Source organism: Phalacrocorax aristotelis, chromosome 1 (assembly GCF_949628215.1).
Source record: "Phalacrocorax aristotelis chromosome 1, bGulAri2.1, whole genome shotgun sequence".
In the NCBI taxonomy this organism is placed as follows: domain Eukaryota; kingdom Metazoa; phylum Chordata; class Aves; order Suliformes; family Phalacrocoracidae; genus Phalacrocorax; species Phalacrocorax aristotelis.
Genome location: NC_134276.1, coordinates 20270487 through 20292633, shown reverse-complemented (window position 1 = coordinate 20292633; position 22147 = coordinate 20270487). Strand labels below are relative to the sequence as shown.

The following is a 22147-nucleotide window of genomic DNA, read 5'->3' as shown; positions in this document are numbered from 1 at the left end:
GAGGTCCGTCCCGCGGGGCCGTGGGTTTGCCGCCTCGGCGTGGCGGTGGGTGGGCTTGCCGCCTCGGCGCTCCACGGCGTCGCATGCGGCGGGCAGGTGCTAACTCGGCAGCGGGTGGGTTTCGGCGTGTGGAGCCCGCGCTGGGGAGGGCCGGGCTGGGGCAGGGGGGCGGTGCGAGGGGGGTCTGGCCAGCGGCGGGTTTGTGATGCTGCCAGAGGCCGGGAACCGGGGGGTATGTGTGAATGCACCTCTGTGGCTCATTGGGAAGAATGTCTTTGCTTAAGTCCCTGACAGCTCTGTCCTTCAAAAAAAAAAAACCCAACCCAAACTAAACAAACATCTACAGCTGAAGTAAGGCATCCTTCAGGTTCGAAAGACTGCTAACTCTTTTCATTGCAATGTTTTGTGTGTGTAAGTGCAAGAGGAGTGGAGAAATCTAAGCACAGCTTTAAGATCCAGTTTGTCAACTACGTCAAGAAACTCCTGAGTTTCTCTTGGGCACTCCTGCAGTAATGCTGCAAGATACAGCGGTATTATTTCTGACATGTGTGGGAATGCCTTGTTTCATCCTGTTCTTCAGCTGAAACTCAAGTTCTCTATTTGAAGTTAATCTCTTGGGGAGGGAAAAAAAACTTCGCAGTAAAAGCCCCCTACTCACCAATGTAACTCTGTGCTAAAGGTGTGGGCTGCAACAAACTTTATTAGTGAGTCCGCTTGAGGTCTTGGGACACATGTCTTGGCACTGTCATGTGGTGGTGACAAAGCTGGCTCTTACTGGTGGTGCTCTGGGAGCTTTTATTTGCTGTAGGTGCAAGAAGGGTTGGGAGAGCTGGTGTTATTTTGTACACTCCATAGTTCAAAAGGAAAAAAAAAACACAATCCTAAAAACCTGGTTCAAAATAAAAGAAAAAAAATCTTTTTGTCAAACACTAACTTTAAGGAAACTTAATTTAAAAGTGCAATTCAAAAAAGGTGATGCTAGCTTATAAAGATACTGATAGCTCAGATATACTTGTTTAAGTGATCCAAATGCTTTTATTTTAGAAATACTTGTTACCCAGGAGGCTACAGTAGCTAACAAACCTTGGCCCATACCTTACTTTTTCCGTAAGTGTGCGGTATGTAGTTTGCTGCAAGCTTCTGAGGTCTTACTGGGCTTACTACGGTGAACTTGTGTGTTTTTTTGTTTTAAATGGTAATTTTTGAGTGAGAACTTACTGTCTGCTTAACAACACTTTGCAAAGTTTCCTCTTTTTTTGTCCCCATTATTTCCACAGATTTCCTGCTGTTTCCTGAAACTTCCTGTTTTGTTCTTTTTTTTAATATTTAAATCAAAGGCTGAACATGTTCCTGTTTTTTCTTCCTTCTTTCCTTATCACTCCTATTGCTTTTCTCTGACTTTTACTCTCCTTTTAATCTCTTATTGATGCCCTAGTGGACTTGCTTTTTCCAGCTGCTAAAGGCAGCTTAAGTTTAATGCTAAAAATACAGTGATTTTGGAAATGACAGGAAATACATGTAATTATGAAAACCCCACTGTAACAGGTCATGAGTATGGAGTTCTGCTCTTGTCTTTGTTAAGGAGGGTTCCTTGGTGCTTGTGTTTGAATAGGCTGATGCCTGCTATAAATCTAATATTTAGATTGTCTATAAACTCACCTGCATCTAATTAAGTTAAAACCTGCATTGTTTTGAGATGTGATAAAATTGTCACTTACTGCAAGTTTCCTTTGTATTTCTCAGTAATGTGACTTTACCAAAAGATGTAGGCAGACTGTTCCTGCATGCCTCCAGCATGGTAGGGTGCTTCATCTAAAAATAAGGGTAGTGCTAAAGGTCAGTAGGTGGAAAAGCTGTGTCAAACCCATAGCTGTTTGGGTTTTTTGTTTGGTTAGGTTCCTTCCCACCCACCATGCTTACGGTACTTCCTAAATTGTAGGTGACCCATGACTGTGATAGCTGGGCCTTAGGTTTTTTTTAATCATCTCTGAAGCAGGATCCTGAACTTTTAGACCAATGGGCTGGTGTCTGTCTTCAGACTATGAACCAAACAGATGAGTTTTAAAATAATAATTAAAAAAATCTCTAATGTAATTCCATGCACCAACTCCAGGTTAAGATTGCAAGTGACAAAACTGTTGATACTTGAGCCCAGTGTCCCAAGTAGTGGTTCCTACTGTTCTGGATTCTACTGTCCTTTTCCTGTTTTGTCTTCTTCCTCATTACCTTTTCCCAGCTCTCAGAGAAGCGGCTACACAGCTAGCAAAGGATATTTCTCTGTTCGAGAATTGTTTCTTATCAATATGTAACCAATTTTTTCATCAAGTGTTGAAGAATCCAAGCTCTGTTTTACTTCTTGCAATGCTTGTCAGACCCCCTTCCCCAACATAAATGCTTCTTTATTAATTAGCTGATATTTATTTTCTTTTCAGTGGACTCATTGGTCGCAGCTGGGCCATGGTGTTTGCTGCTGGAGGCTTCAAAGTGAAACTTTATGATATTGCACAGCAACAGCTAATGAGTGCACTGGAAAACATTCGGTAGGTCACCTGACTTGAAGTGACTAGGATTGTAACAAAACTGCCATTTCTGTTACTATGAATGAACAGTCATGTCTTACTATTTAAGGGAACATAGATTTTAAGCTTGGAAGAAGGACTAACTTAGAAGTACAGGTCCTGTTAAGATTGGAAGAACTGTGCTCCCAAATCTCTCAGTGATGCTTCTGAAGACTACTTTAATTCTTAAGTAATGATTTAAGAGCTTAAGTTTAGATCTGAATTCTTGAAGCAATGTTTACTGGGATTAAGTTACCTATAGGCTAAACTTAAAATGATCCTAAGACTTTCTGCATAGAAAGACAACAGACTTTCAAAATGATATTAGGTTAATATGAATTGCTGAGGAGCCCTGCTACAATTATTAGTGTGTTATAACTAGAATTTTTTAAAATTCTTAAACTAACATTTTTTTGAATCCTAGAAGAAGAGATTACTAGTTCTACTAACGATGCAACCACTGATCAGTTTTAGCAGAGGCTGGGAAACATCTTTAGAAGGAGCAAATTTAAGAGTGTGAATATAAGAACGATTGCACTGGTTCAGACCAACAATCCTGCAGCCCTTTACTCTGTTGCCCTGTGGCGCTATGGCTGAAGCCATGTGCGTTTGGTACACGACAGAGCTACAAGTTCAAGTCCTGCCTGTCTGCTCCCCTCCCCCAACCTTCAGTGCCTAGAAGTTGCTTATGTATTCAGTAACTCTAACTAGATTTCTTCCAAGTATTTCTCTAACCTTCCTTTGAACCTGTGTAAATCCTTTTGCGGCTTCCTTGCCAAAGGACTTTGTGTTCTGCAGCTTTACTGCTCACTGTGTGAAGAGCTATTCGCTTTTGTTTGTTTTCAACCTGGCTCCTCAGTTGCTTTCTTTGGCCCTTAGTTTTTAATCTACAAGGGGCAGTGGCTGGTTGATTCTATTCACCCTCTTCTTGCTGGACCTAAAATACAGCTTTTTGTATGCCCTTGAGAGAGTGCATTTATAAAGTGGTTTGGTGAACAATCTTATATTGCTGTATCAACATTTAATTGTAAAGTTCAGGCTGCTTCATGATCAGCATCAATCTAAATAGGTTAGCTCTCCCTTCATGATGCCTTGGAGTGAAATACGTCAGCCAGTATGGGGAAGAAGCTGCACCTAAAAAGATAATTGTAGTGTGTTGCATCGTGATTGTTTTCTGTAGCAAGGCTTATAGCAGGGAGGATTGACTTCAGGAGCCCCTTGTAGATCAGTTTAGTTGTTGGAGTTTAGAAGTTAAACTGTATGTGCTATCAGGTAAGATTTGCTAAAAGAGGCTTGATAATAAAAGAGGAGGAAAATCTATCTACTACAATTTTTTTTTCTTTCCGCAAACCTCTTTCCAGGTTCAGTCTGACTAACACATCTCTGTTGTTACACCTAGATGACAGTGGTTTTTGCAGAATTGCTGTCATAACGGTAGCCACAATGAAATTCTGGACTATTGCGGAGGGAGCAGTTCTGCAGTCTGCATTACTAAAGACAGCAGCTGCCCCTAAATTTTTTTTTTCTAATGGCAAAATGAGGACTTCAGTCTTCCAAGGTTTTCGGCTTGAAAAAGTGAAGCATAAAATGTCATCTGTAATAGGGTAGAGTGCTATTTGGGTGTGTCTGTGCTGTCCTATAGGAGTTCAAAGCAGGTTTTACCTTTTACATAAGGTGTTCTTAACTCAACATATAATTAACTTGTGTGTCTTGGCTGTTGTAACAGCCTAGTTAAAAAGCCTAGTTGCAGCATAGTTTTTGTGACAAGAATACAAGCTATGTGCTTCCTTCAACCAGTATTTTAATGATTGCATCTATCAAAATATGGTCAAACTTGAACTTCTTTGTGCTGATTTTGTATCACACAACCTGCAGTAAATCCCTTTGAGTTCCTGATATTATGCTTGTGTAAGAGCTGGAGCTTGAGTATGTAACAAGGGCTCACAGGAGAGGGTAACTGACAAAGCCAGTTGGTGGCTACTTCTCTGGACTCGCTGGGATTTGCTTTCCTTTTTATCTCTGAACAGCTAGTACTTCTAGGGAAGTTTTTAGGCATAAGATTTTAGTGGAGGTTTTCTTGTTTGTTTTAGTACTGAAAAGTATTTGTTCTACTCTAGTGTGCAGTCCATGAACTTCTAGTGTATGGAAGTATTCTACAAGTTAAGGAGAAACTGGAGGGTATAGAGGACTGTTTGTAGTCCCTTCTCAAAACAAGAGAAGTGGGATTTGAGTAGTAAACCACATTCACTTTACTTCCAAAAGGCGATGATACTTCTTTGACAGAAATGACAACATTTATTATTTTATGTGACAGACTTACTACATTGACTTGTAATTCGTTCTGAATTTATGTAAAGGGCATCTCAGGGTTCATTAACCTAATTAATTCAACTCTCACACAACAGTAGGTGGGCAGCAGGGGTGTGTAGTCCTGCAAGAGGAGTGGAGTGAGTCTGGGATGGACCTACAATCATCATGAGAGCCTGCAGGTATCTGTATGGAAAATCTGAAATGTACTCTGTAAATTTATTCAGAACACTTGGTTACATGGTACAGGGGTAGAAAATAAGATTGAAGTATGGAATTTGGATCTACTGAAACAAGTAGAAATACATATCATGTTGCCACAATATCAGTAGACCAGATACAGGAAAAAAAAGGAAAGTGTGTTTACTAAGGCTTAACATGGTATGATGGATTTACTACCTATCTACCTGTTGCCAGACACGTGGCAGTCAGTGCCCTGACACACAAAATGACCACCCATTGGATTGAACTAGGTGTACTGGTGACATCATTAACCAGTGTCTGCTCTAATGGAACAACCTTTTGTTCTGCTGAAGTAACAAACTAATGAACAGCTTTATGCCACGCTTGACCTACTGAATACATGCTGTAGTAACCTGCTTTGGAAAAATGTAACTTTTCCATATCTAGTATGCTTTCTTCTGAGTCAGTGTGATTCTGATTTGAGTGCAAGATTAATAACCTTTAAAATAATGAGAATTAGGAAAATTAGTACCCTATTTCTGAAAGTAATCCTAAAACAGATGATGCAGAAGTGCTTTAGTGCATGCCCCTCAAATAACCTTTATGGTTCTTGTAATATGTAATATTTTTTCAAGTAGTTACTGTACTACTGTTCTGAACATAATTATGCTGATGATAAAGACTGATTAATTACAGTAGAAATGCTGTATTTTTTCCCCTTGTGTAACTGGTTCATGTTTTATATAGACCAGTTCTTGCATTTAGAATGGAAGACTAATGCAAGGGCAAAAAGTTTAGTTGACTCTGAAAAGGATACTAAAACTTGGATATTTGTGCATGCATTCTGAGAATTTCTTTCTAGATGTACATGCTGATTAAATATGGTGTTTACTTAGCTACAAAACTATTTCCTCCAGGACACAGGAGCAGGTAACTGTTTTTAATATATAAGACCCAAACAGTTGTATGCATGAAGGCTAAGCTAACTTAAGAAAAAAAAAAAAATCTTACACTACTTCCTGAGATCTTCTGTGCTAAAATATAAAGACAAGATTATTTTTAAAACTACATTAGTATATTCAACTGCACTAATTATTGAACTATGTATGCAGTAAATTTATGCTAGGAACTCTTTTCTATCATCTGATCCTTCCTTTCTTTTCTTAGCCCAAGTAGAAAAATTTTCTGGGACGGATTGAAGTTGACTTTGTGAGGTGGTGGTAGTACCTAGGGTTATGGGAACATATAAACCTAGCAATAGTAATTTTTACTTAGATACAAGTGAGATGCAATAGTCGTATCAACACATGGAAGTATTTGGTTGGAAGGGAAGCAACTTTGACCCTCTCCTTATTAAATAATAGGGACCCTCTTCCTTAAATTTAAATTAATTTCACTTTAATTAAAATTAAAAGAAATTATTACTGAGTTCTGTTCTTCCAGATCGGAATTCTACAGAACTCTGCCTTCTGAAAATTGATGTATGGTGCTAAGGTTGCGTGGTACTGAATCTAAACTCAAAAGTGAGGCTGTTCAGTGAAAATTACTTGAATGTGAGCTTTATCTGACTATAAGTTGCTCTTCTGCAAAGACATTTGGCCTTTAAAGAGTTGGAGCCAAGCAGTCTTGAGATCAGAATGTCACACTTCCTCTCTTCATTAAGTATTAATTTAACCATAAATTTTATTGGATGTGATATGAGGTGCAGTATTGCACTAAGCAACCTTAACTTTTTATGCGCTCTAGAAGCACAATTGCTATGAAAAACAAACAAGATGCAGGGGCTAGAAAAAAGCAGTATTTCCCTGCCCACCCCTGGCCAAGCAGAGAGAATTACTTTGAGTTCTGTGCTGTTGTGAATGGCAATCTGGAACTTGCAACGATGTGCCCAATGTATGGCAGGTTGCAGGACCAGGAAAGTAGACTGTATCTATGCCTGTGACTTTGTTATAGACAGAGTTTTGAAAGACTGTTCCCTGTAACTCAAGCTTATAATCTTTCTTGTTCCAGGAGGAGACTAGACTCTAGAAGAGACATTTGTATGCTACTTCTTGCAGTCTGGTGCCCTCTTATGCCCGCTTTGTACAAAAAGGGGAACAGCTTACTGGATTGGTTTTGTGGCATGAGACATACACTAATACAGGCTTTGCTGTCTTTTCCTAGCTCATGACATGTTCCACGGCTGTGTGGTTAGATTCTTTTCCCAAGCGGGCTTCCTCTTCCAGTCTCTGGTCTATATTGCTTGTATTGACACTGTATCAAGGGCAAAATGCAGCTTGGCTCAGGTCTTCCTTGATAGTCTTATACACCTCCTTTGAGGGGACACCTAAGTAGACAAATCTTACTAAGGTATATTTTGATCTTGATTGCCTGACACTGGCACGTGAAGCTTGTGCTAAATTGTACGCTTGATTCTACATTTCAATTTTATCCACCCCCACACCCTCCCTGAAAAGTGCAGTTAACTAGCTAGGGAAGATGGCTTCATTTGCAGAACTAACTAGAGAATGTGTTAATAGGCTTTGGAAGGGGATAGATTCCATCTTTCCAAAAGTTCTGCCTGGCATTCTGTAGTCAAAAATACCTCTAGAGGGAAATATTGTCGTCTTACCTCATTCCTGTGTGGCATCCAGTCCCTGGGCAGCTGGAATACATTATATAATTAAGGCTGCTTTTTGCAATTACAAAGGCTGTGTTTTGGCAATGGTTATGGTGTTGACTTTTGCCTGTGTTGTGGTTTAACCTGGCAGGCAGTTAAACACCACACAGCTGCTCACTAAGGCCCCCCACCCCCAATCCAGAGGGATGGGGGAGAGAATTGGAAGGGCAAAAGAAAGAAAACTCATGGGTTGAGATAAGAACAGTTTAATAATTAAAATATAATAATAATATTGTAATGAAAAGGAAAACAGAGAGACAAAACCCAGGGGGAAAAAAAACAAGTGATGCAACCACTCACCACTTGCTGCCTGATGCCCCACTAGGCCCCAAACAGTGGTTGCTGCCCACCCTGCAGCCAACTTCCCAGAGTTAATGTACTGAGCATGATGTCATATGGTATAGAATATCCCTTTGGCCAGTTTGGATCAGCTGTCCTGGCTGTGCCCCTTCCCTTCCCAGCTTCTTGTGTATCTGGCAGAGCATGGGAGGCTGGAAGAGTCCTCGACCTAGTGTAAGCACTACTTAACACATTGATTTTTTAGTTGTTGCTATCAACATTTTCCTCATCCTAAATCCAAAACACAGCACTATATCAGCTACTAGAAAGAAAATTATCCCAGCTGAAACCAGGACAGCCTGGTATGTAGAAGTAACAGGTTGTCCAAAAAGCTGGTGAAATTTCCATCCCTGAAGGCTTTTAAGGCTTGGCTACACTAAACCAAGGCTAACATCATCTTGTGTTAGCAATAGCTCTGGTGCAGGTGCAAGATGGACTGGAGACTTCCCAGGACCCCTTCCAGCCAGTTTGTGACTGTGTGGGAGACTCAGGTTTCAGGCTGGGGTCTGCATGGTCAGAAGCAGTGATGGGCACTGTGGGTCTGTTTTAGGTAGGCCAACTTTGGTTTTGGTGAGAATTTCCATCTTGAACCTAAACTTAAATAAACAAAATATTAAGAACCATAGAAAATCCTTCCTAGCAGGAAGGTTTCCCAACATAAACCTGTCAGTTTGAATGCCAGGATGCCCAGAGAATCTTGGTAAACATAATGAGTAAACTTACTTAGCTCACTAGATCTAGAGACAGCATTGGAATTGATCCTCTAAGGGTAAGAGGTGACTTGTGATGAGTTGCATACCCTGTTCATGTTCGGCAATATTGGTGACTCTGCATTTACCCTGGAAAAATGACTGTAACTGTATTTTCCTATTACAAAATCTTTGCTGCTGTTTGTGTAATGCTGGTATAGGCATCCTGAGAGTGCCATGGCTGGAAAACAGTTTGTGTGTGATAACGGAGTCAGCAAGGAGCTCAGCGGTGGCAAAGGCGAGTCCCGTGGCGCAGCACTAGATCAGGGCAGGCAAAGCGGTTCCTCGTACCTGAGAAGCCCGGCGGTGAGCAGAGCGGACCCATCAGGAGCTGGCAGCTCTCACGAGCGAGGCTGACGTGCAGCTGACGTGTGGGGCGCTGCCAGAAGCAATGGTGGGAGATTTAAATAGCCCCTAGGGAGCGTGGCGAACAGGACGAGCAAACAGGGCATGGCACATCAGAAGGGCATGGTGTGGCAGTTTGCACGGCAGTTCGCGCAGGCAGGGTGAGCAGGAGGGACACCGCAGCCCACTTGTAGGTCTACAGCTCAGGCAAGTGCTTTGGCCTTGGGCAAAATGGTGGGCACTCACCTCAGAGCTAAAACCGCTGTTCATTCAGTGAAAGCCCCTGGGATGTCAGCCTCATCCACCCAGACGGGTCTGGTAAGAAAGGACACATCTGTACAGGCAGTAGGTTGTGGCAAATGCCCAAACCCCTCTCCTGACGAAAAGGTAAGTACCTGCACGAGGTGTGCACAGGTTGATGACTTGTTACGTCAGGTGGCTGAACTGCAGAAAATGGTTAAGAGGCTGCGCAGTATTAGAGGAGCTGAGGCAGAGATAGACAGGTGGCTTCAGAATCATGTTCCTGTGGCAGACACCACTGAGAATGAGGCACCGTGGACCCTGGTGACTCAGAAGAGCAGGATTCCACATCAGCCTGCACCCTCCACCATCACAATTAGAAGCAGATATGAAGCCTTAGCAACTGAGGATACCCATGAGCAAAGTCTGCAAAGTTCCCTGCAAGGGGGAACTGTACCAGCAACATACAGTGGATATCATAAAAAGAAATGACGAGTGCTTGTGGTGGGTGACTCTCTGTTGAAGGGTACTGAGGCACCCATCTGCCGACCTGACAGGGAGTCACAAGAGTTATGCTTCCTCCCAGGAGCCAAGGTCTGAGACGTTGCTGTGAGGGTGCCACAGCTCATCAGGAAAACAGACTACTATCTGCTATTACTATTTCGTGTAGGCATGAACGACACTGAGAGCTGTAACCTGGGTAAAATCAAGGAAGATTTTTTGAATCCCTGGGGGAGCAAGTGGAAAAACATTGGCGCTCAAGTGATCTTCTCTTCCATTTTGCCAGTTTGAGGGAAGGGAGCAGCCAGAAACAGGCGCATAATGTATATCAATTCTTGGCTACGTGGTTGGTGCCATCGTGAGCGGTTTGGCTTTTACGACAATGGGGTGTTCTTCAGTGACGACAACATGCTAGGGAAGGATGGAATCCATCTGTCTAAAAGGGGTAGGGGAATCTTCAGCAGTAGGCTGGCTAATTTGGTGAGGCGGGCTTTAAACTGAAGGACTTGGGGGGTGGGATCCATGGAGAAAACACACCAGCACATCCAATGGGGGAGTAAGTCAGGCCAAGCAGTGTGGTGACAAAGGTTCCTTAGCTGTCTCCCAAGAGGTGAAGCAAAAGAGTGTAAATACCTCAAGTGTATGTACACAAATGCATGCGGTCTGGGTAACAAACAGGAGGAACTGGAGCTCTGTGCCCACTCAGAAGGGTACAACATCATAGGAGTAACTGAAACATGGTGTGACACCTCAAAAGACTGGGGCATCGCAATGGACAGTTACAAGCTCTTTTGTAAAGACAGGCAAGGTAGAAGAGGTGGAGGAGTTGCACTCTACATCAAGGAACACCTTGAATGTATCGAAGTCGTCTATGGTGATTGTGACTGCTCTGTTGAATGCCTCTGGGTTAAAGTCAAAGGGGTCGTCTCCAAGCAGGACCTTGCAGTGGGCATCTGCTATCAACCTAACCACAGTGACGAAGCTGACGAAATTATATTTGGGGCACTAGAGCAAGCTTCTGGCCAACAGAACCTGGTCCTGATGGGTGACTTCAACTACCCAGACATCTGGAAGAACAATACGGCAGCTTGCATGTCATCTACCAAGTTCCTGGAATGTATAGAGGACTGTTTCCTGATACAAATGCTAGACGTGCCAACCAGGAAGGAGGCGCTGCTGGACTTGCTATTCACAAACCGAGAAAGCCTGCTTTGTAATATCTCGGTTAGTGATAGCCTTGGCTGCAGTGACCACAATATTGTGGAGTTCGGGATCCTGCTGAGTGTGCTGAAGGTCAGCTCTAAGACAAGGGTTCTGGATTTTAGAAGAGCAAACTTCAGAGGTCACGCAGGGCTCACTTGGGAGGGATTTGATGGGAGTCTTCCATGGAATACAAAGGAGCTAGTGAGAGCTGGGAATTCTTCAAGAACTCTCTATTGGAAGCACAAAGCCAATTTATCCCCTACAAAGGAAAAGGAAGTAAGCGGAGCAAGAGGCCCGCATGGCTCAATCATGACCACCTGGGCCTACTCAAATCCAAAAGGGAAGCATACCAGAGATGGAGAAGTGGAGGATTGTCGACCGAGAACTACAAGGGCATAGCCAGAGAGTGCAGAGATGCAGTCAGAAAAGCAAAAGCCCAATTTGAATTGAAACTGGCTGTAGACATGAAAAATAACAAGAAAGGTTTCTTCAGACATGTCAATCATAAGCAGAAAAAGAAGGAAAACATAGGCCCACTGTTAAATGGAAAAGGAGAATCAATCACAAATGATGCAGAAAAGGCAGAGGTCCTCAACACCTCCTTCACCTCGGTCTTTACCAGCACTGTAGGGTCCCAGGCTTTGAGAGCAAAATTGCCAATTGAACCAAACACCGACCCACCGTTGGCAAAGGAAGAGTTAGTATATGAACTACAGGAGCTTGACCCCCACAAATCAATGGGCCCTGACGCCATCCACCCAAGGGTGTTGAGAGAGCTTGCTGACATCATGGCAAGGCTGTTCTCCATAATCTTTGAGAAGTCATGGAGAACAGGGGATGTCCCTGAGGACTGGAGGAAGGCAGATGTTACCCCTATCTACAAGAAGGGCTCAAGGGAGGATCCGGGTAGCTATAGACCCATCAGCCTTACTTCAAACCCTGGGAAAGTTATGGAACGAATCCTCCTGGGGGCCATCACAAGTCAAATGAAGCACGTGATTGGGAAAAGCCAACATGGCTTCACTAAAGGCAGATTGTGCTTGACAAACCTGGTGGCCTTCTATGACAAAGTGACTTGCCTGGTTGACATGGGGTGGACGGTGGACATTGTCTACCTGGACTTCTCCAAGGCCTTTGATACGGTCCCCCACAGTCTCTTCCTGGAGAAATTGATGTGTTATGGCCTAGACAAGTGGTCTGTGCAGTGGGTGGGGAACTGGCTGACAGGCCACACCCAAAGGGTGGTGGTAAATAGCTCTTTCTCAAACTGGCAACCTGTCACTAGTGGAGTCCCCCAGGGATTGATATTGGGCCCAATGTTATTCAACATCTTTATAAGTGATCTGGATACCGGCATCAAGTGTAGCCTGATGAAGTTTGCTGATGACACCAAGTTGAGTGGGGAAGTAGACACTCCAGAAGGGAGAGCTGCTTTGCAGGGAGATCTGGATAGACTGGAGGAGTGGGCCAGCAGGAACCTTATGAAGTTCAACAAGGAGAAGTGTAAGGTCATGCACCTGGGAAAACATAATCTGGGAGTGCAGCACAGACTGGGATCCACCTGGCTGGAGAGCAGCTCTGTGGAAAGGGACCTGGGGATCCTGGTGGACAGAAAGCTCCACATGAGCAAATAGTGTGCTGCTGTGGCCAAGAAGGCCAACAGGATGCTGGGTTGCATCAAAAAGGACATCGCCAGCAGAGATAAAGTCATTATCCCACTCTACTCAGCGCTTGTCAGGCCACATCTGGAGTACTGTGTCCAGTTCTGGTCCCCTCTATACAAAAAGGATGTGGACAGGCTGGAAGGGGTCCAGACAAGGGCCACCAAGATGATCAAAGGACTGGGAAGCCTGCCATATGAGGATAGGCTGGGAGAGCTGGGTTTGTTCAGCCTTGAGAAAAGGAGGCTCAGAGGGGATCTCATCCCCATGTACCAGTACTTAAGGGGTAGTTACAAAGAAGATGGAGACTCCCTTTTTACAAGGAGTCGCATGGAGAGGACAAGGGGGAATGGACACACGTTGCTCTTGGGGAGATTCCGATTGGACACAAGAGGGAAACTTTTCACGGTGAGGACAGTCACCCATTGGAATAATCTCCCTGGGGAAGTGGTTGACTTGGCCATGTTGGGCACCTTTAAGAATCGCCTGGACAGGGTGCTGGACCACCTTGTTTAGACTCTGCTCTTCCTAGAAAGGTTGGACTAGATGATCCCTGAGGTCCCTTCCAACCTGAGTTTCTGTGATTCTGTGAACTTTAGGAGATCTCAGGACTTTGGCTTTTGTGCATCACCATGCTCTTATGCTATGTCCTGATTCCTCTGTAGTCCTTTGCTCTGTGCCCCTTCAAAACTGTGTCAAAGGCAGATGTGTAACTGTCTCTCTTTAATATACTGCTATTGCTATGGATGAAGTGCATTTCACAGTGCTGGATCTCTCTTGTCTGTGCAGAAACATATATACAACAGGTCCAGCTTGTATTGCTGTTTCAAGAAGATAGGTGTTGTGTTGTCTGCTTACTTTCAGACTGGGCAAAACAGAAAAAGGGAAGGTGATTGTTAATGCATTCTTATGGCCAACTGCAACTCAGTATTAGCTGTTTACTATTTGACTGTTGCATGTGTAGACAGTCAGCTGGGCCCAGTGTCAGGGGCTTTCAGTTGCCTGTTTGGTCTGTTGTGTCTCCAGGTAGGTATATGGGGCTGGTGATGGTTTGTTGTTTTGGGTTGTTTTTGCCATCCCAACTACCTTCTCATTCATCAGACTTCATAAGACAGCATGGTGCCATGACTGGTTCATAGTCCTAGTCTTTGGGCAGTGGTGGTTGGCTGAACTTGTGAAGAATAATATTGGTGTTGTCTTCTCTTGTTCTCCCTTCTCCTTGCTGGTTTGAGGAGTAAGTTTGTGATTAAGTGGTCTTTAATTTTACACGTACTTCCTTGTTTCAACAATGTGGGCTGAATAGTAGGACTGCCCAATTGTAGCTGTGGATAAAGGTGAGGCAATGGGGTGTGAACAAGATGAGTTAAGTATTAGCATCACTTGCAAGGTCCTTCTGTAAAACTTAGAATAGTATTTGTAACCATGAGCATTCCAGGCAGTTTATGTGGTCAGGAGTGTTATTATAGATTGGGTGCCTTATCTTGAAGCAAATACTGTCTCAGTTCCCAGAGTAGTGTTGACACGGGCAGTCAGGTACAGCAGTAAAACTCTGGAGGTAGACAGAATGTGGGCTCTAAAAGGAAGTAGTTTCTTATGGATGTGAATTCTTCATTCTTCAAATACCTTACAAGTACTAGTCAAACTCTTCAAAATGTGAAGTCTATACAATTGCAAAGCAAAGTCCTGTGGTGTATCCTACGGACATGGCTGCAATGATGTCACTCTGTGGTCATCTTCAGGCATGATCACCCTGAAGTCTAGACTGAATGACGAATGAATGATCATCTAGGATGAATAAAAAGTCATCCAATAGAGGTCAGTGGTGCACTGCTGGATGTACAAACCAGTCTGGTTTGTGCCTTAATGTATGATAAATACTAGGGGAAGCTCCCTTCCTTTGCCACAGAAGTGGGGGCAATCCAGTACCCCAGGGGAATATAAAAAGGGTTTAGCATTTGGAAGACTTAAAACTATCTTGTGGAAGCCAGAATGTCATAAATGTTGGTGAAGGGTGTGGGGAAAAAAACCCAAAACTTTCCTGGGCAGGAAGGCCAAAATTTGAGTAATGTGTAAATTGTATTTCCTATTCCATGCTTTAAATAGCCATACTAATTTAAATAAACGGCTAGCATGAAGAATGGTGGTGTTAACAGGAAGATTTTTGTTTATGAGGAAAAATCGATCCAGCCTTAAGTTCCAAAGTAGGAAGATGGTGGTTTTGTGGGTTAATTAAGAAATGGTGTTCTTGGTGCACAGTGTATTGTGTAATGGCTTATGGCAGAGAAGCAGAAATGATAGGATGATCATCACTGGCAGAGAAAGAAAGGTATGGAACAGGAGACAGGTGCTGCAAACTTCTGTGAAAACCTGTGGAAGAACAATAAAAATCAGGTCTCTTGGTTGCTCTCTTAGTCTGTCACTCTAGCCTTTTTGAATCCCTTGGTTACCAGTCATGGAGTGGAGTTTCAGAGGACTGGGGAGGATAAGATTAACGTCATGTTGCACAGAAAGTGAACAAGAATATCACCCTTTTCTTCAAAGAAAGAAATAATTCTGCTGTCTCTTCAAACTTAAATTTTGGATTTATTTTTTAAAAGAAATATACAGCCTACGAGCAAGAGGAGGATGCTGGATTTGGGCAAGTGCACCTGGGAAACGAACTTCTGATGAATGGAGAGTTAAGACCATTTGAATTAGAGGAAACAGCTTCAAGTTGTGCTGAGGGGAGGTTTAGATTGGATATTAGGAAAAATTTCTTCACTGAAAGGTTTGTCAAGCATTGGAAGAGGGTGCCCAGGGAAGTGGTTGAGTCATCATCCGTGGAGGTATTTAAAAGGCTGTAGATGTGGCTTAGGCATATGGTTTGGTGGTGGACTTGGCAATGCTACGTTAATGGTTGGACTTGATGATCTTAAAGGTCTTTTCCAACGTAAATAATTCTATGATGGTTCCTTACCATCTTGCCTCACAAGGTGTGAAGGAATCAGAAGTTTGGATCCTCTAGTTTAGGTGCACCTGTTTCTTTACAGGTGAAGCACTGGCACCTGTAGTGTGCTGGAAGCCTTAAGTCTTGTGTGGAGCTCCTGCCTAGCAAGCTGTGGTGTACCCTGGCAGCTTGGAAAAATGGATCTGAAGCTTCCTGCTTCCTATTTTTTACTATGCAGATTGTTCAAAGGCAGGAGTCTGTGCTTTTCAGCCGTCCATTTGCTGTGTTGTTAAGAAACCAAACCAGAAACTTGACTTGAAAACTCATCCTGCTTATTTCTGTGATGCAGCCTGGAGGGGTGTGCACTTTCTTCTTTTTTCCCTTTTTATTTTTCTTTCTTTCTTGAAGTGCTTTTAAACAAAACTTACCAGAAAAGAATTTCTGACTACTTTAACTTTGGGTAGGAAAGGTCTGGGTTTTTGAGCCTAAATCCACATTTGTGAAAAGAGGCAGAAAGCTATTAATGGAACTCTTTTTTCATCGGTTTTGGACCGCATAAACTGGTAGGAATACTAATTTTGGCGCCAAGTCTAAGTGACTCCATGGAAGCATACAGGACAGACCTGAGCAGTGTCTAAAAAGTATATGACTTTTGGCTTTGTTTTCCAGCTAAGAATGAATTGAACCTTTTCAAAGCTCTTGTCCAATGTAAACAGAATGCAAGGCCTAGTTTTTACCCAGGTGTGCTCTGCCTGAGAGTCAAAAATCATTGTCCATTATCAGCTCTGACAAAAATAAAGAAGTGTTGGAACTTGCAGTACAGAAATTATTTTCTGGAGTTAATTGCTGAAGCAGTTCATTGGAGGGGAGAAAGTTAATGCTTGTAGGAGTTAGCGCTGTGCGTGCACATGTATGTGGGTTGTTGTTGTTGTTGGTTTTGTTCTTCCCAATATGAAATATGGGTGTATATTCTGGTTTAGAAGGTGCACTGTCACCTTTACCAGTTTCAAACAGAGCCTTTGTTTGCATTTTATCTACTTCCAAGTTATTGGAAATTCTTTGATTTAATGTACAAAGTCCATGGTGATCTGAAGGTATTTGTTTCCTCTGATTGATGTGCTAAACCAGGAGCAGAACTGCTCTATGCATTTTTTGGCTACTGCTAAGTAGCTACTGAGTGTTCCTTACCTTGATTTTTAGAGGAGTTGTTCCCAGGATAAGGTATTGCTGCTCTGGGTTGGTGTCAGAAAGATATATTAGGAAGCTGTTTTGTTTGCTGGGAAACAAATGTTCTCTCTTCCACTACTTTGAGGGGAAGAAAGGACATCAAAGTAACTTACTTGCAGAGCAGATGTTATGACCTCTTAATAAAGCTACGATAAAAGTGGTAGAGCCTGTATTTGCTGTATTTTCTTGGACACAACACAATATGGATGCTGTTCTGGGTTAGCGCAAGTCAGCAACCAAGCAACAGCTCGCTCACTCCCCCCACCCATGTGGGATGGAGGAGAGAATTGGAAGAGTAAAAGTGAGGAAACTTGTGGGTTGAGATAAAGACAGTTTAATAGGTAAAGCAAAAGCTGCGTGTGAAAGCAAACCAAAACAAGTTATTCAATCACTACTTCCCATCAGCAGGCAGGAGTTTGGCCATCTCCAGGGAATCAAGCATAATGGTTACTTGGGAAGACAAATGCCATCATGCCGAACATCCCCCCCTTCCTTTTTTTCCCCCCAGCTTTATATACTGAGCATGATGTCATACGGTATGGAATATCCCTTTGGTCAGTTTGGGTCAGCTGTCCTGGCTGTGTCCCCTCCCAGCTCCTGGTGCACCCAGCAGAGCATGGGAAGCTGAAAAAGTCCTTGACTAGTGTGAGCACTACTTAGCAATAACTAAAGCATCTCTGCATTATCACCACTGTTTCCAGCACAAATCCAAAACATAGCCCCATACTAGCTACTACGAAGAAAATTAACTCTGTCCCAGATGAAACCAGGACAAAGTAAAATTCTGATTCTTTGGAAATTAACAGTAGATTTAGTAAGCCAGTTCAAGCTAAAGATCTGAGGGCCCAGTGAATCTCTGCTGAGGTTTGATTTGCTTCTGTATAGTTAAGTAGGAGCTGGAGTAAGTAGTCACCTTTGGTGACTTCAGAATACTGTGGTCTACATGTCTCATTCTGAGCTATTTTCTTTGGGGAGAAATAGGCATTTCCATCATAAGACAAGATGGATTACATACTTGGATGCCTAAAAAAGATCATACAAATGCACCTGAAGGGAGAACTAAGTGTTTCTTTAAGAGAGCTGAAGATTGTCTCAGATGTGGATGTTGACAGGGTAGGAGAGATGAATCGCACTCATTTTGTTTAGGACATCTGGAGGAGGCAGCTTATTTTTTATTTGAGCTATGGACTTGTTGACAGGAATGAGCTCTAAATAAAGGGATGGTTTGACAAACTGAGTGCATTATCACATGTTGCACAGCAGATGGCATGGAAAGAGTAAAGAGAGAAGGAAGATGGAGGCAGTGATCTACATCCTTCTCCCTTTTCAATTAATTTAAAATGCTGCTTGAAAAATAGAGATGACACCTCCTGCCACCTCATAAAGCAACTGAGAGCTGAGGTCCACTTGCCCCCTGCCTGGTTTGTGAGGTCCACTTGCCCCCTGCCTGGTTTGTGAGGTCCACTTGCCCCCTGCCTGGTTTGTGAGGTCCACTTGCCCCCTGCCTGGTTTGTGAGGTCCACTTGCCCCCTGCCTGGTTTGTGAGGTCCACTTGCCCCCTGCCTGGTTTGTGAGGTCCACTTGCCCCCTGCCTGGTTTGTGAGGTCCACTTGCCCCCTGCCTGGTTTGTGAGGTCCACTTGCCCCCTGCCTGGTTTGTGAGGTCCACTTGCCCCCTGCCTGGTTTGTTCGGGATTGCTGATGTAAAGGTGGCTGCAGCGGTGTCACTGGCAGGCGGTGAGGAAATGCTGCTGCAGGATGCAAGTGCTGGAGCTGGACTGGTGACGCAGTCTGGGGCTGACACCCCAGTCTGGTGGTGGGCTGCCTGCCCTGCTTCATAAGGACTAAGGATGCTTTCTGTCCCTGGCTGCTGTAGATTGAGACAAACATATGGGGTCCCATCTCCTCTGAAGTCTCTAGATACAAAAATAAATCCAGTATTACTGTCCAGGAACATGGAGGGGCCTGGGCAGGTGTATTAAGGACTGAGGTTTGGCTTGTATAAATAAGTTTTGCCTATTTAACATGCACTGTCCTCTCTTTGGGATGAGCAATTTCTGCTGAATAATAACCAAGGGCTCAGAGGAGTTCTGACTTGAGGTAACTAACAGATTTAACCCTGATAATGGCTACATCAGATAGCTTTAGGTTGATTGTCATCAGATAGTTTAATTCCACCTAATTTCTGTGCAAATAGCTCCTCTAAGTGACTTTTAACAGTTTTGAAAGTCCAGAGCAAGCAAGCCATTTTCAAGTGTTTCAAACTGTAGAGACTACTTCTGAGGTGGCATGTCCAGCCCCAGCAATGGTGTGTATTGAACATTCATTTCAAGCTCTGGCCACTCAATTTAGTAACTACTTCAGTTTCATGACACTTTTTCTGTAGTCATTATGGTTTTTTAAGGATAGACTCCTGGCTACATGGAATGTATCTATTTATTTCTGTACAGTTAAACAGTGTTCCTGTAGTGAGGCTCCATAACAGAAGAAAAGCTGTTATTTGTAAAGGGACTTCTCCTCCCGTTAAACATGAGTATAAAAACTCTCGCTGATCCTGCACCGGTGAAAACAGGTTTGAGGTGGTGACAAGCTTGTGTCTAGAAGTAGATCTTAGAGCTGTCCATGTTTGAAGAGAAGAAAAATGTTGTAAGGTGGAGGGAGCAAAGAGGAAATTACTGAAACTAACCTTTATATCTTTTAAGTATAAATATATGCAGTGGCATGGCAAATAGCATTATACTACTGGGTTGTTAGGAAGCTTTTTAAATAATTAATGGTGGCTTAACAATGATAAAGTACTTAAATGTGTGTTTTGTTTCTGTCAGTAAACAAACAAAGCAGCTGGAGGAGTCGGGATTCCTGAAAGGAGCTTTGAGTGCGGAGCAGCAGTTGGCTCTCATTAGCATCTGTACAGACCTGAAGGCAGCAGTAGAGGGTGCTACTTTCATTCAGGTAAGCGAAGATTTGACAACTCCTAGCAAACAGTTTAGAAAGATGATCAAGAGCCGTACTGTGCATTCAGTGGGCAATGGAGAGTTAAACATCCTCACCACATAAGGATGGTTCTGCTTGTTAAAGTTCTTTCTAGCCTAGTATCTTGACATAGGAAATGGTGCCTCTTTGCAGGATTTCCCTACTCGAGAGTCCTTGCAATTTTCTTTTGGGTTATGTTGGAAGAGGCTGGTGGCTGGCTAAGCCAAGAGAGCATTGCTTATGTCCATGTGTAACAAAGACTGTACACGTTAGATGAATGTGGGGCGATGGGGGGCAGGAGATTCTTGGGGGAGAGGTAGTATCTTGGGGAACAACCACACATTCTAGTGCTGGGACTAAAATGTGTTTCTTCCTCTCGAGGTACCTCAGGAAGGCAGTGAGTATGGCTATGTCCAGGGGTGACTTCTGACTGTGGGCAGCACTGTAGCCAAAGCAGCTATCTGACAGTGTTAAGAGTATTAAGGACAGGGTTGATATATAGGGCTGGAATCTGCTGCTCAGTAAAATTGGGATGGGGAACAAGCTGTATTACTGAACCTGATAGTCTGTGGCTGCTTAATATAATGTTATAGCACTATATTATAACCATGCTCACTGGCAAGGGAATAGGTAAATCGGGGACCATTTCTGGGATAAAGTATGAATGAGTTTGCATTGGGCTTGGCATCTTCTACCCTGCATAGTCCCCCAGTATTATTCCAGTGTTGTACTATTAACTGTCCCTACATTTATGTGTGCTGCACCCAAGAATTTACAATTTATACTGTTTCAGGCTGTAAATCCCACAGTCTGCTTAGCTGCAACACATCCAATTAAAAGGGGACAGATTTCCAGACCTTTTCTTCCTCCCAAGCTGGTGAGGTGGAGGAGGAGAGAATGGGAAGCAGAGCAAAGCCTCACACAGGAGTCAAGGTGTGAATGCGCTATAGATTTTTTTACAGTGGTATACTATTTTGTGTTCAATTCCTTTTCTCCAGATCATGAAACTCTATACTGTTACCCCAGTATCTCACTCCATCAGTAATGAGCTCAGAGCTTGTCAGTTCATACTATTGCTTTCACATATGTATCACATACTTCTACTGAGTTTAATGTGCAAATTTATTGTCTAGTCATTCAATCCTGCAAAGTCTTTCCACAAATGTTTGCGGTTGTAATGATGATGACTGACTTAATTTTATGAGCTAACTTTCAGGTCATTTATGAATGGATATAACAAAAGGTACAGGTATCTGTGAAACAACACTGGTCAGCATCTTCCACTGAGTAAGAACTGAGTGTTCTTCCTACTGTCTGCTTACTGTCGCTTTACTGTTACTGTCAATGAAAGGACCTTTTATCTCATGTGACCAGTTAACTTCCTTGAAACCGTCAATTTTTTTGTTGCAAGACTTCTGGGCATTCACACTGACTGCATCAGCTATGTGACTTCTGTGCCTGTGCTTGCTGCTTCCTTTGAAGAATTCTGCTAGGTCTGTGAATCAGGACTTCCCTCTGAAAAAGTTGCTTTGGTTCTTCCCCATTCAGTGGTACCCTTTTCTCTTAACTTGCTTGATAGAGGCATAGGGCTTACAGGCTTATTGTTGAGATCTTTCCTGAAGTTGCCTTAAAAGTTGCATCACACTTGCCACTCCTCTGCTCTTTGGTACCAAAATAGGGTACCTTCAGTTTTGTTTCAAGTGAGTAGTTGTATATCACTGTTCACTGTATTGGGTACTCAAACCATATCAAAACCTTGGTTCTGGTTCCCCAGAACTGTTCTGTGACTTGAAACAGACCCTGGGAGTCCCAGGACTATGGTTTCAGTCTTCAAGGATTAGAAGGAGAAACAGAACAGTTGCAAAGAAATCACTGTTCTGTGTGTGTTTTCCAGATAATCATATGCCTGTACTGATTGCCTCTTAGTCCTAAGCATTCTTCTTCTCCATGGACTTTGAAGAAAGAAGGGATTTTTTTAAAATGATTCCTCTTGTAAATTTCTGGGGTTCTATGTGTGTCTGTCTGCTTTGTTTTGTCTTGTTTTGAACAAATTATCAATCCTATGTGACCATATTAATTTGGGTACTGCCTCAGTTTTGTGAAGGCTGCCTTGTTTGTAGCAGGCTCTCCTTGTTCTGCCTGTTTTCTTTTGCCCTTTCAAGTGTTTCTTACTACCTGGTATGGCCATATGGTGTATTTACTTTCTGTGTATGCTACCTGTAAGGATCTGATCCTTCTTACTGCCAACTTTGCATCTCCTTAGTATCCTCACTTTTA

At 43.1% G+C, this 22147-nt stretch overlaps 1 protein-coding gene across 7 annotated transcripts in view; it reads left to right on the top strand.

Annotated features, from left to right (window-relative positions):
- CRYL1 (crystallin lambda 1) overlaps positions 1-22147 on the top strand; it is a 63195-nt gene that overhangs the window by 429 nt on the left and 40619 nt on the right. For 5 of the 7 annotated variants that reach the window (XM_075083134.1, XM_075083176.1, XM_075083141.1 and 2 more), the window contains exons 2-3: positions 2433-2540; positions 19723-19849. In XM_075083134.1, the coding sequence (XP_074939235.1) occupies positions 2433-2540; positions 19723-19849 (235 nt within the window). Of the gene's footprint in view, positions 115-2432; positions 2541-19722; positions 19850-22147 lie in introns of all 7 variants that reach the window. The other 2 variants (XM_075083149.1, XM_075083167.1) reach the window with 2 other exon arrangements.